At 41.7% G+C, this 15136-nt stretch overlaps 1 protein-coding gene across 3 annotated transcripts in view; it reads right to left on the reverse strand.

Moving 5' to 3' along the window:
- The window catches only part of BTBD1 (BTB domain containing 1), a 43358-nt gene extending 30287 nt beyond the window's left edge, over positions 1-13071 (reverse strand). The window contains exons 1-2 of one of the 3 annotated variants that reach the window (XR_014243487.1): positions 12532-13071; positions 2047-2203 (exon numbers count right to left, since the gene is read on the reverse strand). Coding sequence is in view for 2 of the 3 variants with exons in the window: in XM_082388525.1 (XP_082244651.1) it covers positions 2047-2203; positions 12532-12944 (570 nt within the window). In the remaining variant the exon portion in view is untranslated. The remainder of the gene's footprint in view (positions 1-2046; positions 2204-12531) is intronic. The other 2 variants (XM_082388525.1, XM_082388524.1) reach the window with 2 other exon arrangements.
- Between the last annotated feature and the right edge of the window lie 2065 nt (positions 13072-15136).

The following is a 15136-nucleotide window of genomic DNA, read 5'->3' on the forward strand; positions in this document are numbered from 1 at the left end:
ACCCTTGCTACTCAAAGTGTAGTCCAGAAGCACCAGCATCATCTGAAAGTCTGTTAGAAATGCAGACTCTCAGGCCCCACCTTGGCCTCCTGAACTAGAAAGTGTATTTTAATTGTCAAAGTTTAATTTACTGGTTTCTAAATTTTTTTTTTTCTTTTGGCCATACCGCGCAGCATACGGGATCTTTGTTCCCCGACCAGGTATGAACCCGTGCCCCCTGGAGTGGAAGCGCAGAGTCTTAACCATTGGACCGCCAGGGAAGTCCTATTGGTTTCTAAATTTTATGACTGAATTTAAAAAAGAAGAGTAGTTAAGTGACCCTCTCTACACACAACAAAATTCTTTACACAATAAAGAATCTTATGACTATCAACTTCTTTATTAGATTTTCATCACAAATTCAAAAGAGGAAAAAAATGCAGGGAGACATCACTTATTAGTTATATAATCTTGGTCAAGTTATTTCACCTCCCTGTGCTTCAATTTCCTTGTCTATAAAATGGGGATGATAAGAAAATCTTCACCTAGAATAGCTACATCTCCTAAAGTTATTGTGAAGATTAAATGAATTAATGCATATGAAGTATTCAGAATGGTACCTGGCACACAATACTCACTCAATACATTTTGCTATTATTATCATCGATATCACCGTACCTTACTGGTTTAAGGTTGAGACCTCACTTTTACCACTTGCTGTCTCATGTTATATAAGATATTTACCTCTTTACGCTTCCATTTCTTCATCTTTGAAATGGGGATAATAATAATAAACAACAGCACAGCTGTAATGAGGAGTAAACGTGATAATATATACAAAGGGACTAGCTTAGTGTCTGGCATACAATATATACAGACATGGAGTTCTGTGATTATGTCTAAGAAGAGGTGACACCAGCATGTTCTTTCTTCTATAACTATAAATACTTAATGGCCAAAGATTAAAAAAAACATGCCATCAGTCATTTTTTGTATGACAAAATGGATATAGAACTGGGAAACTTGAGCTCTGGGCTCTGGCCCCACCTAGCCTATTGTGAGACTTTGGGCAGGTAGTTAACTAGCCAGGTTTTAGATTTTTCATTTGGAAAATGAGAGGGTTAAGCTAAGGAACAGCCATGATTATTTCCATTACTAATATTCAGTAGGATTATATATTATCAGCTTAGACTTCCCCCCCGCCCCTCATTTTAACTTGCTTAACTCTGTAAAGACCCTATCTCCCCAAAAGGTCTTATTCTGAGGTACTGGGGATTAAAATTTCAACACATGAATTCTGGGGAACACAGTTCAACTCCTAGCACAGGGTTATATAGACTAGTTTAGGATTTTGAAAACAAATTTGTAAAAGGGTATCATAACACTGTCTAAAAAGAACAACAACAATTTATTTATATCTCATGTATGGAGCTCAGATTACAGGCATTTAACAGATGCTAAATAGTATAAGTTAAAGACTGGTTAATGGTTCCATAGATGTGTTCAGTTTGTAAACATTCATCAGACTGTACACTTATGTGTACTTTTCTGCATGTATAGTATACTCAGTGAAAACTTTTTTAAATGTTAAAGTAAGGATATTCTTAAATTCTAACTCCTCCAGAAGTGGGTCAGCAAGCTTAAAGATAGAAGACAGTAAATCTTACAACTTTTCTGGACTTGAAATATTCAATCTTAATTTCAGACGCAACGCAAATCAAGAACAAAAATGTCCAGAAAGCGTCATGCTATCATACTCTCAATCACAGCAGGAACAATGCTGGATAGTAACCTCAACTCCAATCCTAAACAGTTATATAACTTTGAGTCATAATGCCCTATTTATATAAGGCTTCAGTTTCTTTACCTATTATATATTAATTCTAATTTGCTTTTCTATTCTAAAATTATATGACTCTGATGTATTTCCCTGAATGATACCAGAAGATTTTATATGCTTTAAAATAATAATCTAGGACTAATTCTCCAGGAAACAGTAAATATTCATATATAGTTGTACCCAATTTTTAAAGCTAAATGATACATACCTTAGCTACATTTACTTACCTGAGTAAGTAACATAAAGGCATTATCTGCCCTCAGATGTTTGGTGAGAAATTCCACACAATGTGCTTCCAAGGCTGGGACTGCATATTTCTTAGCAGTATAAAGAGTGGTCATAACTGTTTCTGGGCCAATTTGAACTTCATCTGAATACAGAAATCTGGGAAACAAGTGGAAATTGCAGAGGTGGTCAGTAGGGTTTTAGATAAGCAATCCATCAGAGTTAAACCTCTGAGGAATATTTTACAAGATAATGAGCAAAGTGAAAAATAACTTGAAAAGTACATCAAACTTTCCAGGGCTACAGGGCATTTGCACACACATCACCTCATTTTATTCTGACTCAATCCTGAGAGGTAGGCAGTGTCCATTTATAGAGGAGACTAAAGTTAAGTGAAGATCATGGGATCTTCATGTCTCCAAGTCAAATTTTTAGAGGTCTTTTAGCACCTATAGCAGCTTAGGATGAGTGGTTCATTTATCTCTCCTTCATCAAAGGATGTTCCTGTAAGCAAATCTACAGGTGGCTTAAGTTCACATCTCTAAATGTCAAACATCCATTTATTTCCTGATAATGGTGTCTTCTTATTCTGGGCATCCTTTAACCTTTCTTTGTTATCCCAGAATTAGCATTATGACCAAAGACTAGAGTACTGGGGCTTTGGAGGAATAAAACAGTTTAATAGTATATTAAATGACCCCATATTGCTATGTGCTTTTGAGTATTTAGATCCAACTTTCTTTCAAAATACTATCAAACCAATACCTCCTCCCCCACACTTCCCCCACCCCAGTTGGCTGCTTCTAACTGCTAGGTCACTAGATAAATCAGATTCCTAGAAGTGCAGATAAAGCATAAGATTCTCAGAGAAGGCCTGGGCAGTTCTTGCTGAACTATACTGAAGCTTCTGCATATCCACTTCAGGGCTCCTTTGTGGTTCCTCAGAGACCTTTGTGCTTACTGCCCAGTTCTCAGCTACACTCAGGATAGCTGAGGGTGCTGGAGAAATAAGGCATTAAGAACAAGTATTTCATTTTAGCAATACTAAAGACTTAGAAAGAACACTTATTACACTTGTATTCCCAGGACCCAAGTCGTAAAATAGGAGTTTAAGAAAACCCATTAGGGGGCTTCCCTGGTGGAGCAGTGGTTAAGAATCCACCTGCCAATGCAGGGGACACAGGTTCGAGCCCTGGTCCAGGAGATTCCCACATGCCACGTAGCAACTAAGCCCGTGCGCCACAACTACTGAGCCTGCGTGCCACAACTACTGAAGCCCGCGAGCCTAGAGCCTGTGCTCCGCAACAAGAGAAGCCACTGCAATGAGAAGCCTGTACACCGCAACGAAGGGTAGCCCCTGCTCGCCACAACAAGAAAAAGCCCGCACGCAGCAACGAAGATCCAACGCAGCAAAAAATAAATAAATAAATAAATAAATAAATAAATAAATAAAAAAGAAAACCCATTAACATCTTTCAGAACACTCTATACAGTAAAGTGAGGAAAGGAAGTTCTATTTCATGTCCCTATCCACTGCTTTTCAATTTCTTCTTTTATTCTGGTGGGCAGACTCACCGCCCAAGATGAAATTCTAGCCTGTTACATCCCCCTAACATCCCACCCTAACCAAATGCTGGCATTCCTCTAATAATATCATTATCCTTACAACCACCTCCATGGAGGCTGTGCACTCTCATACTTCCCTATGTCTCAGGTTCAGGTGAAGGTTGCTGGTTTTCAAGATTACATTGTTTTCAAACATTTTTTCAAAAACCTTTCAAGTCAGCCATCTGTATCACCCTCATAATACTCATTTAACGTCACGTGCCACTTGGTGATGAGTACAGGGAATGAAAAAACCACTTAGTCCCTTATAGTCAGGGGTAGGGGAATGAATAAAAAGGAGAGAGAGAAAATGAACATTTGCTGCATCGCTACCATCTGACAGATGCCAATTCATTTAATCCTCCCACAAGGAAGGTAGGTGCTGCTACCTGCATTTTAAAGATGGGGAAACAGAGGCTGAGGATATGCAAGAGCTGTCTACCATAACACGCCATTTCTGGGCCTCTGGCTGCTCTCAGTGCTAGACTATCAGGCCCGTCAGGTGAGGGCTGTTTTAATTTGCCTGGACTCAGGGAGAGATGGCTTGGGTTTGAGCCTATTCCATCACCTGATAGCTATGTGACTTTAAACGAGTTATCATTGTGTTCCTCTCTGAAAAGAGATGTGGATAACAGTATCTACTTCATAATGTTCTGGTGAGGATTAATATCAGTTAAAATACACAAAGTGTTTTGAATAATGCCTGACAAATACTTAGCCTCAGTAAATGTTAGCTGTTTATTTTTATATTGCTTCATTTCTCTCTGCTATTTTCCTCTGCATTTCAGAAGGTTTCCTTGCCAGTCTTCTAGCCCTTCTATTTTTCTCCCCAGCAATCACATGTTTAAATTTCTAAGAATTCTTGCTTCTTTCTTGAGCGTTCCTTTTTTTTTTTACTCCACAGCACTATGTCTCCTTTTTATTATGGATGCAAAAATGTTCTCAAGTCTCCAAGTTTTAAAAGTTCCTTTCTGTTCCCTGAATTACCTATTTCCTTGAGGATCAGCTGTTATTGGTCTTTATCATTCATATTCTGATTTTCCTTATATGTCAAAAGATTAATGATTATCTCCAGTTGAATATCCTGGTAGCTGGTAAGTTTTCTTTGCTGCTGTGTAAGTATAGGAGTGCTTTCCAGCTAAAACCTTCTCCAAAATGGAAAGGGTGGCTGGGAGCTGTGCATGTGGGAGGCTTGCTGACTGGCACCTTGCATTAGAGTGGGAAAGCAGCCTTTAGGTTAGAGAGACCAACCGCCCCCCCCCATGCCATTACCCTGGAGTCCCTAAACCAAATCAGCACCCTAGTTCTCCCCAGGTGGTTTGTCTAGTTTATTTAAAGAGGAGCCTGTCAGATGTCACCAGGAGTTAGCATACAAGAGGGGGTTTGAGGGGATGGCCTATAAACAGGCTTTAAATTAATGCCCATGTTTTAACCCTACCTTCTCATTTTCACCCTCTGCACTACCAACTCTCCACCAAGAGCCGTGCTGGGGCTCAGCCAGGAAAGGCAGCTCCCACCACCACTGTAGTTCCTCATGCTCTGGATTCTGGGCTCCAGACTTGGCCACTCCATTTCATCATCAACACACTTCCAACTGCCTTGTTCCTTTTCTACATTGGCTTCCAATCTCTCTCCTTTTTTTGTCTTCACTGTAATGGATTTATTTCCTTTTGTATTTCTTTACAGTTTAACTGGGGCAGAGAGAAGGCTAACATCATGCTCAGTTCCCTTCCTAAACTAGAAACCTGGGAAGTTTTTGTTTTAAGGGCAAGATAGGAAGAAGTCTTTACATCTGTCTTAATTTTTTTTCAAGCAAAAATTACTAGAGTTATAAAATATAGAGCTGAAATGTGGGGCCTTTATTACCATTTGTTTGAGTAGATTCAAACTTAAGGAAACCAGCTCCACAAAGTTGAAGTACATGGTTCTTTAAGAATCTGTAAGTGGGGCCCCTGACAGGGAGATCTGGAAAAGCTTCCTACAAGAATTTCTACCTGAGATCTAAAAGATGAAAAGAGGGTAGGAAGAACATTCCAGGAACCAAAGAATTGTGTTTTTAGACTATTCTGTATGGTCCAAAACCCCATTCAAATTGCTTTTATGAAATTATACCTCAGTAATATACCTTTGGCTCGAATATATTTAAGAAACATCTACATTTATATCTAAAGACATAGATTGAGGATACTACTCATGTCAGTAATGCCTTCATTTATTTATGTTTTTGGGCTGCGTTGGGTCTTCGTTGCTGCGCGCAGGCTTTTCTCTAGTTGCATCGAGCGGGGGCTACTCTTCGTTGTGGTGCGTGGGTTTCTCATTGCAGAGCATGGGCTCTAGGGCGCACGGGCTCAGTAGTTGTTGCTCGCGGGCTCCAGAGCGCAGGCTCAGTAGTTGTGGCACACGGGCTTAGTTGCTCCACGGCATGTGGGATCTTCCTGTACCAGGGCTCGAACCCGTGTCCCCTGCATTGGCAGGCGGATTCTTAACCACTGCACCACCAGGGAAGTCCCAGTAATGCCTTCTTTATGAGGGGACTGCATCAGGAATTTTTTTTTAAACTGATCTTATTGTCAGACAGAGTTGTGCATCTCCTAAGCAGTTGGTTTGTTTTTAATCTACAAACACTATGAATTGTAACTGACTAGTCAGGTTTCTCTTTTTGTAATAGTTGCTAAAATTATCAAAATTAAGTTTGTAGAGTACCTATAGCATGCATTTTTGTATTGGCTTCATCTTGGCTCTGTTTTATTTCTTATCCTTGTGTTTCTTGTAAGACATTTTAAATTCTTTTTGGAGCAATGCAAGTTATAAATAAATACTAGACTATAAACAATAAGAAAGGGAACTCTGTGTTTCTTATATTTTTTCCCTATATCTTTCCTACAGCATCGGACACAGTGTGGGCACCTGGCTAAGCTTTAATGAATACATGTTAGCCGACTAGACAATTCAGTACAGGTTTCTAGCTAACATTGGTAGGGAAACCATTTTCATTTCTAATAAGAAAAAAGGCTACTTGAAAATCCAAGAATCATCTTGATTCATATTTTATCAATACATACATGTTTTCTCTACATTCTATTTAATTATTAAAACTGCTATAATAAAAAAACTATGTAAGCCAGTGTTTACAAAATATAATTAAAAATTAAACATAATATTAGCACAATACTTTGTATTTTAAAGTGAACATTTCAGCTCTGATACACTACCTCTAAGGACAAGAGCACAGAGAAATAATTACAGGTCATCAAACTATTTCTGATTTCTCCCCGAAGATGAATGGCTTTCCAAAAGATAAAACTTAGGTTACATTTAATCTAATTTAAAAATTAAAAGACTAAGGCAAAAACTTCATTTTAAATTAGAAAAATCACAAGATCATGTACAAGAAACTGTGTATCACTACTGATTCTTTCATTTTACTCAAAAACATTTATTGAGGGACTATATAATAACAAGACACTAAGACAGGTCCTAGAAATACAAATATGGGAGAGATAGCTCTGCCCATAAAAAGCTTATGGTATGGTAATAAAATGATTAAAAAGTAATGTCATAATTATAACAGAATTATGCATTAGGCATGGTTTGATAACTAATCTCTAAAGATGGCACCAATAAATCACACCTCCTACTATCCATACCCTTATATAGATCTGTCCCATAAGGAATCTGGGCTAATCCTGTTTGCCTCTCGTTAACTAACAGAATGTGGCAGAAGTTAACACTATGCCAGTCTGGGACCTAAACTTTGAGGATGCTTGGCAGCTCCTACTTTTGTGCTTTCTGGAGCCATGGGCTGCTGTTATCCAAGAAGTCAAGCTACCCTGCTGGAAAGATCAGCTGGAGAAGACATGGAGAAAGAGAGAAAAAGGTTCAGCCAACTCAGTCTGAATCAAACCTCCAGATGACTCCAGCCCCAACTGCTATCAGACTATGACTGCATGGGAGACCTGAAGAATATGCTATAAGAACCTCCCACACAACCCTGAAAGATAATAAAACCATGTTTAAGCTGCTAAGTATTGGAGCGGTTTGTTGTACAGCAATAGATACAAAACTTGCTACAAGAGATTAGATGAGGCAGAGTGCAAAATTAATGATGTTTTATAGAGGAGATAAAGCCTGAAGTATATCTGAAGGGTGGTAATTAAGTGTGGAAATCTTCTAGGCAGAAAGACTAAGTACAAAGGCAAGGAGGCTTTAGAAGGCAAGTATTAAAATAAGGGAAAGGCCATCAGTAGAGTCGGGGCACTGAGCAGATGGAGAGGAAGGGGAATAGATATCAAATCATAAAGGTCTTGTATACCTGCTGAAATGTTTAAACTGCATCCTGTATGCAAAAAGAAGACATTAAGAGATTCAGGGGAATCGTGATAATGTCTGGATGTGAGAGAAAGAACTTTGTTAACAGTGTGAAGAATGGAGATAGCTAAGTCTAAAGGCAGTGGTCTGTCTGAAGCAATGCTGGAAAAAATTAAGAGAAGGGGGCTGAATCTTCAAGACTGGTCCAAACAGGATAAGAAACACATGGAACAGACTGGAACCAAACTACAGCTTGGAGCCAAGCCCACCTGAGTCAATCCCCAACTGACCCACAGAACAAGAATATTCAAAGGAAGAATAAATGATTGTTCTTTTTAAGCCCCTGAGTTTTGGGGTGCTTTATAGCATTATTGTGGCAAACGCTGACTGACACAGGGCCTAATAAGCGTGCCTGCCTCAAAGACTGTTTTGGAATTTGAGTTCCCACAAGGTCCTTAGGAACAAACGGTAAGCGGAACGTGGCAAGCACTCATTAAGTGTTAGATATTTTTACGGTTCACATGTACATCTGTATGGGTACTAGACATTCGTTTGTGATTGTCCAGCTGGAAATTGGGTTCGGGCTGAGTACAAGTTTGGCAATATAGCTGGGGGAGTATGTAGTGCCATGGGTTAATGGGAGAAAGGAAGAAGACAGCTGAAGACAGAACCTGAGGAATAGTTGTCACCTGAGGAACCCATGTCTCCTTCCAGCCACCGCTCCATTTCTCTGTTCCTCTTGGCAACAAAACTCCCTGAGAGGATTATTTATACTAGTGGTCTCCAGCTCCTCACTTCATATTTTCTCCCCAATCTACTCTAATCCTTTTGTTGAAATCACTCTTGCCAGGGCTATCAATAGCCTCCATTTTGTCAAAACCAATAATCAATTCAATGTTCTCATTTTACCCAACTCTCAGCAGCATTTAACATAGTCAACAATTCCCTCTTTATTGGAGCACTTTCTTTAACATGACTTTCAGGACACCAAGTGGGCTCCTTGCTTTCCCTTCTAATTCCACTGACAGTTGTGTCTCAGTCTCATCCTATGCTCCTCCTCCTCTGCTACATCTCTACCTGCTGAAGGGTCCCAGAGCTCATCCCTGTACCTCCTTCTCTTCACAGTCTATTACACATTCCTTCCCTAGGTAATCTCATCTGGCCTCATGGTTTAAATACCATTTACTCTTAACTTTCAAATTTACATTCAGCAAGAAGCTCTTCCCTAAACTCCAGGTTCGTATTTCTAACTGGCTGCTCTTATATCCCTCCTTGGATGTCTGGTAAATCTTCTTGGTTCTACCTTCAAAATATATCCAGATTTTGACTACTTCTCATCATGTCCATCACTACCACCCTGGTATATATAACCCACCATCAGCTCTTGCCTGAACTACTGCAAAAGCCTCTTTTATTCAATTCCCTGCTACTCATTTTACTCCTTCCACAGTCTAATCTCCAAACAACTGCCAGAATGAGTTTTTTAAAAATGTAAACCAGATCATATCGCTCCCCTGTTCAAATGCTTCCCACCATACACCAGAGGGAATCCAAGTCCTTCCACAGGCTCTACAGCCCTGCATGATCCTGGCCAGCCTATCTTTTTGACCTCATCTTCTACCACTTTCCCCTGTATTCTATCTGCTCAAACCACACTGGTTTACTCTTGCAATTCCTCTAACAGGAGAAATTTGGGGCCTTAAACATGTTTTTCCTTGCTTAGAATGCTCCTTCCCTCATGACTTGATCATTTTTCCTTAAAATACTTACCAGTACTTGACATTATATCTTTGTTTCTCCCTACTGGATTATAAGCTCCACGAGGGCAGGGACTTTTTCTTGTTCACTGCTGTATCCAATATCTAAAACAGTGACTGGCACAGGGAGGCAGTATTTCTTTTTTCTTTTTTTTAGACAGGTCTCAGACCAGATAGGGCCTTAGAGACCACATTAAGGATTCGGATTTATTTTAAGAACAATCAGGAGTCACTGGGAGGGTTTAAACTAGGAAAAGAATATAATAAGGTCTGTATTATTATAAAGTTACCTCGGCTATTGTACAAAGAATGATCGGAAGGGATTAGGGGTATATGTGGGGAAATAAAAGAGGAGATTTTTACAGCAGGTGTCTCAGCTATGGTAAAGGTGCTTGGGATAAAGAGAAGATTCAAGAGATTGCTGAATAGGTGGAATGAACAGGACTGGATATGTGGATATAATAGAGAAAGAAGACGAAGTCCATAACAAGGGAGGCAGTATTTCTCAAATGAGCAACTAAAAAACATCACTTAAAGGTCTGGCAGATCAAAGTGAGCAGTTTCTTAAAGTGCTTCAAACTCAAGTTCAAAAGCCTTTAAGTAATATTAACTAATTCAAGTTGTAAACATAAAAGTATGCCCAAGCTAACCTGCTTTTCCACCCCAGCAAGTACTGTGAGACATCTTTTTGTCACACAATAATAGGTAAGTACAGCACCTATGCTTCACAACCAGCCAATAACCTAAGTTTAAAAATCACTTTCAGAATAGAACAATGACTAGAACCTGAAGGACAAATACCACGACTACGCTGAAAACAGGAAAATTTCAAGGACTCAGATTAATTCACTTATTTTCTATTGATGGGAAAGGACTGACTCATCAACAGCTTCAGTGAAAATATGAAATCAGCATTTTCCCTCTACATTCTTATCCTAGCAATCTCAATATTTTTTAAAGGAAAAAGCTACCCAACAATATTTTTAGATCAGTGGCTCTCACGTATCAGTATTTAAGGAGAGTATTAAATATGCTCTCAAGGTCCCACCTCCAAACATTACAATATTGTAAGGAGGGAGGAAGAGACCTACAAATTTAACAAGTACTCCAGGTGATTACAATGCAGGTGGACCAACAGCTCATTAAAGAATACTTCTAGTTTAGAAAATCTAAATGAGCTATAACCAATCCTCCTGTCTGACTTCAAACCAAAAACCAAAATGATCTAGATCCTAGCTTTTGAGTTGTTTTTCCCCCTATATAAATGTAATTGAACTAAATTATAAAAAGTATGAGAAACAAAGAGAAAAAGAAAGTCAACATCATCTTACCATTCCAACACAACTTTGGTTAGCATTTTGGTATATTTCCTTCTCTCCTTTTCTCTAAGTATACATTTGCTGTTTCTTTTCCCAGTTTTTAATCATAGTGAGCACAGTTTCAAATGCTAATTATATACATTTTCCACATTAATATTATTCCCTAGTCTTCATGAATATCATACTTAGTTGCTGCACTACATTCCATCAAATGCACCTATCACTGTTTATCTAACCATTCTCTCTGCTTGACTACCTCCTCACTACTATAAATAATCCTGCCTTAAATATTTTTGTGGGGAACATTTTCAGTACTTGAATACCTCCTACCTGTGGGGGAAACAATCTACAGTGCCAGACTGTTTTACCACCACCTCTGTCAGAGAGGGCTCCCCAGATGTTATCTTAAAAAAAAAACTGGAGGGTTTAATAGAAGAGGAAAAGTACTACACTTTTTAATTTGCACTTCTTTAATTACTATCGAAGTTAAACATTCATTGTTAATTATTATTTTTTCTTTCCCTATCTATCCTGTCTTTATCCACTTATTAATGGGATTTTAGTATTTCTTTTCTACCTGTGTTGTGTTAACTTTGTATTCAATTTCCTTGATCTTCCTGAGAGCTGTGAGCCTTTGTGGAGTATTTATCTGTTTCACTGACCTACCTGTTTTTGTCTCAGTACCACCCAAGACTGCTATTTTAATGATACATTCTACTCAGGCAGCTAAAAGTTTATCTTGGTATATTGAAACACACTTGGCTCTGTTACCTCTTCAAGTTACTTGACTTCTCTGGGCCGCAGTCCCATTTGTAAAATTGTAGAAAACAATACCTACACCTTCCTAAATGGCCTTTTGTGAATAAAACTAATAATGCCAAACTATTAGCTCTCTTCCATTAAATAAAATTAATCAGAAGTCAATCTTCTATCCTCAAATAATCAAAAAGCAAACTCTTAACATCGAAAGGGAGATTCGTTTTTAAGCAAACATAACCTTGTCTGTAGGAACAAAAGGTAGCTAAAGCCAAACTTACTTGTTTTGATATTCACTGTCCTGGATCATGACAACTAACACGAATGAAAAAGGCGTAAGGGCATAAAAATAAAATAAAATAAAAGTAAAAATAAATTTAAAAAAATTTTAAAGGTCATCTCGTCTACAAGACTTCCCAAGTATCCCTCTCCCCCAACAAAAACCTAAAACGTCGCAAAAGGGCAATCAGGACAACCTGACCCATACTCTGTCCTCACCACTTCTCTAATTCCCAAGCGTGGGCAACTACCCGCTACTGGAACGTGAAAACGCACGCTAATTGGCCCTAGACACTAATATTTACTCTCACAGCCGGCGGGCAGCCGTCCCGGCCGACAGATTTCGGTTTCGCCCTTCCCGAGCATCACAGACTCGGGAGGAAACTGAGGCCGGGAGGGTAAGGAGAGCCTTGCCCAAGGACACCGCGGGGTTGGGGAGGCCGGCTCGGCGCCCGCCGCTCACCTCAGCAGCGCCAGGAAGGCGGCGGGCTCCACGTCGGGCAGCTCGATCTCGGCCGACGTGGTGGCCATGCCGCCGTTGAACATGGCGTCGAAGACGGCGCTGCCGGCAGCCAGCACGAAGCGGTGGGCGGGGATGCGCTGCGGGCCCCCAGCGGCGGCGGCGGCGCCGCGGCCCTTGCCCAGCACGAAGCGCACATCGCTCAGCAGCTCCGAGTTGAAGAGGAACGCGAAGCGCTCCTTCAGCGACGCCTTGGTCGCCTGCCAGTTGTACAGCGGCTCCCGCTGCAGGGGGATCAGGGGCCCCAGAGAGGACGGCGGCGGCGGCGGCGGGGGCGGCGGCGGCCCCGCGGCGCCCGGCTCCGCCTCAGCCCCCGGGACCTGCTCGCCCGTAGCTGCCGGTCCGAGCGAGGCCATCCTCCAGCGGCGCGGCTCTGCGGGCTAGAAACAGCGCTCCCGCCGCCCACCCGCCATCGCCGAGGCCGCCCCCCGAGGCCGGCAGCGCCTCCCTACCTTCCGGGAAAGGCGCTTCCGGAGGCCGCGCGCCTCCGCCGGCCCCGCCCCGAGCTGCCCTGCGCGCGTCCCCGCTGGGCCGGGAGGCGGAGGCGCGTGTGGCCGCCCAGGCCGGACCTGGAGGGGACGGACCCCCTGCGGCGTCTGGGCCGCCCTGGGCGCACCGAGATCACCCGAGCCCCGCGCTCCGGGTGGTGGGACTTCGGTGGGCTGCATGCGGCCTGGCGCGGGCGCCTCCTCAGACCTGCGGGCCCCGAAGCTCTCGCCCCTCCCTTCCCTCAGGCCCCTCGTCACCAGCTGCAGCGCCCCCCACGTGTATCTAGGACAGGTCCCTAGGCTCTCCTTCTAGGAGTCGCACGCCTGGAAGTGGAGGGGGCCCGAGGGCATGGCCGGCAAAGCATGCGGGAGGGGACGACCTGATTCCACGTAGCTCCTTCCCCTCCCCGCTCCAGAGGGCCGCTGCTCCTGTGGTAATCCCTGGAGCACAGCTGGAGACCCTCTGCATCTAACAGCCTTCCCTTTCCTCCTTCTTCCTGTTCTGTCTCTAATTGTGGTATCTGTGTGGACTCAGGCATTTTTTAAAATGTATTTTAACCCATTACCAAAAATTAACCGTATTTTAAATCTCAAAAAAACCCTCAAAGGTACCAAAGCAAAAATAATACAAGTAGTATAGGCTGCATTATCTGGTACGGGACAATAAAGTCATAATTTAATAGCAAAAAAAATGAAGACACCGTTATCAAAACTTGTGGAACACAAAAGTTGAGCTCTAGGCTAGAGCATAGCCAAAAGCAGTTGTTTACCAAAATGAAAACAATGAAAATAAGTGAAATAGAGGATCTGGGAAGATGGCAGAGTAGGAGGCACCAGGAATCTGACTCCCCACCTAAATAACAATTCCACTAGCTGAATCTGTCTGATGTACTTATTTTGGAACTCTGGACTCTGTTGAAGGCTGGTAACTTCTAGGGGAAGACTTGGACGGTAAATCGCTGTTAATTTTGGTCAACTTCAGCTCTTTGCACAGTAGCAGCTACCCATCCTTCACCACCAGCTGCATGGCAGTACACGTGTTCCTGGAGCAGCTTGCACACAGCTGTGTCACCTACACATTGGAACTTGCCATCTACCTCTATAAGGATCAAATTATGAGCCACTGCAGCTGCTGACCTTCACCACCCCCTGAAAAGTGTTCAGGGTGGAGATCAGGAATGAGTCACTCTGTGCTCTGGGAAAAACTGGCAGAACAGGTCTTCGGATAGTTAGATATTTTCAGGAGTCCAATTCTTGCAATTCTTGTATCTCCTCATATCTAGAAAAGCACTAAAATCCTTTACAGTGATGTCTGCTCCTTGTGACTAGCAGTAACCTTCACAAGACTAGCAGAAAACTGCAAAAAAATATGTGCTTGATTGCATGTACTCCTCCTTCACCAAAATCACATATATACTGACCTCCCCACTCTTTGGAGCAGTTTCTCAGAGCTATCTGAAATGCTGTCTCCCAGGCTATAGTCTTCATTTTGCCCCAAATAAAACTTAACTCACAAATCTCACGTTGTGCATTTTTTTTTCAGTCAACAGCTTGTAGGAGCCAGGGAGGGCAAAAAGTCACCTATCCTCCAAACACTGGGGATCTGTGCTCTGATATCTGCTTCTGAACACAAATGTACAGACAAAGAGGGGGCAGCTATTGTTGTTGTAGTACCTCTCTCCATTGTTGCAAGATGCTTTAGCTGAAGTGACTTCCTGGGGATTTAATGGACCAACACCTTCCCTCTCCCACCCCTCCACCCCCATCCTTCATTTTCACTTTTTACCTTTTGGGGAGCCAGGTATTAAAGACTAGTATATTAAAAAGCAACCATATTCATGGGGAAAATTAGAAAGTAACCATACATGCCCAAAAGGCTGAGAAAAGACCTGAGAAGACCTTAAGTTTATACCTCAGGCTGATCTGTGGCAAAGAGACAGATTTTACAGTAATCAAAACAACAAAAATAGCAAAAAATAGCAAATGCTGGGGAAAAGGGAGAATCTGATTTGCAAATTACCACATTACTAGATTCAAATGTCCAGTGTTCAACAAAAAAA

This window comes from Balaenoptera borealis (genome assembly GCF_965194805.1).
Source record: "Balaenoptera borealis genome assembly, chromosome: 3".
Classification (NCBI taxonomy): domain Eukaryota; kingdom Metazoa; phylum Chordata; class Mammalia; order Artiodactyla; family Balaenopteridae; genus Balaenoptera; species Balaenoptera borealis.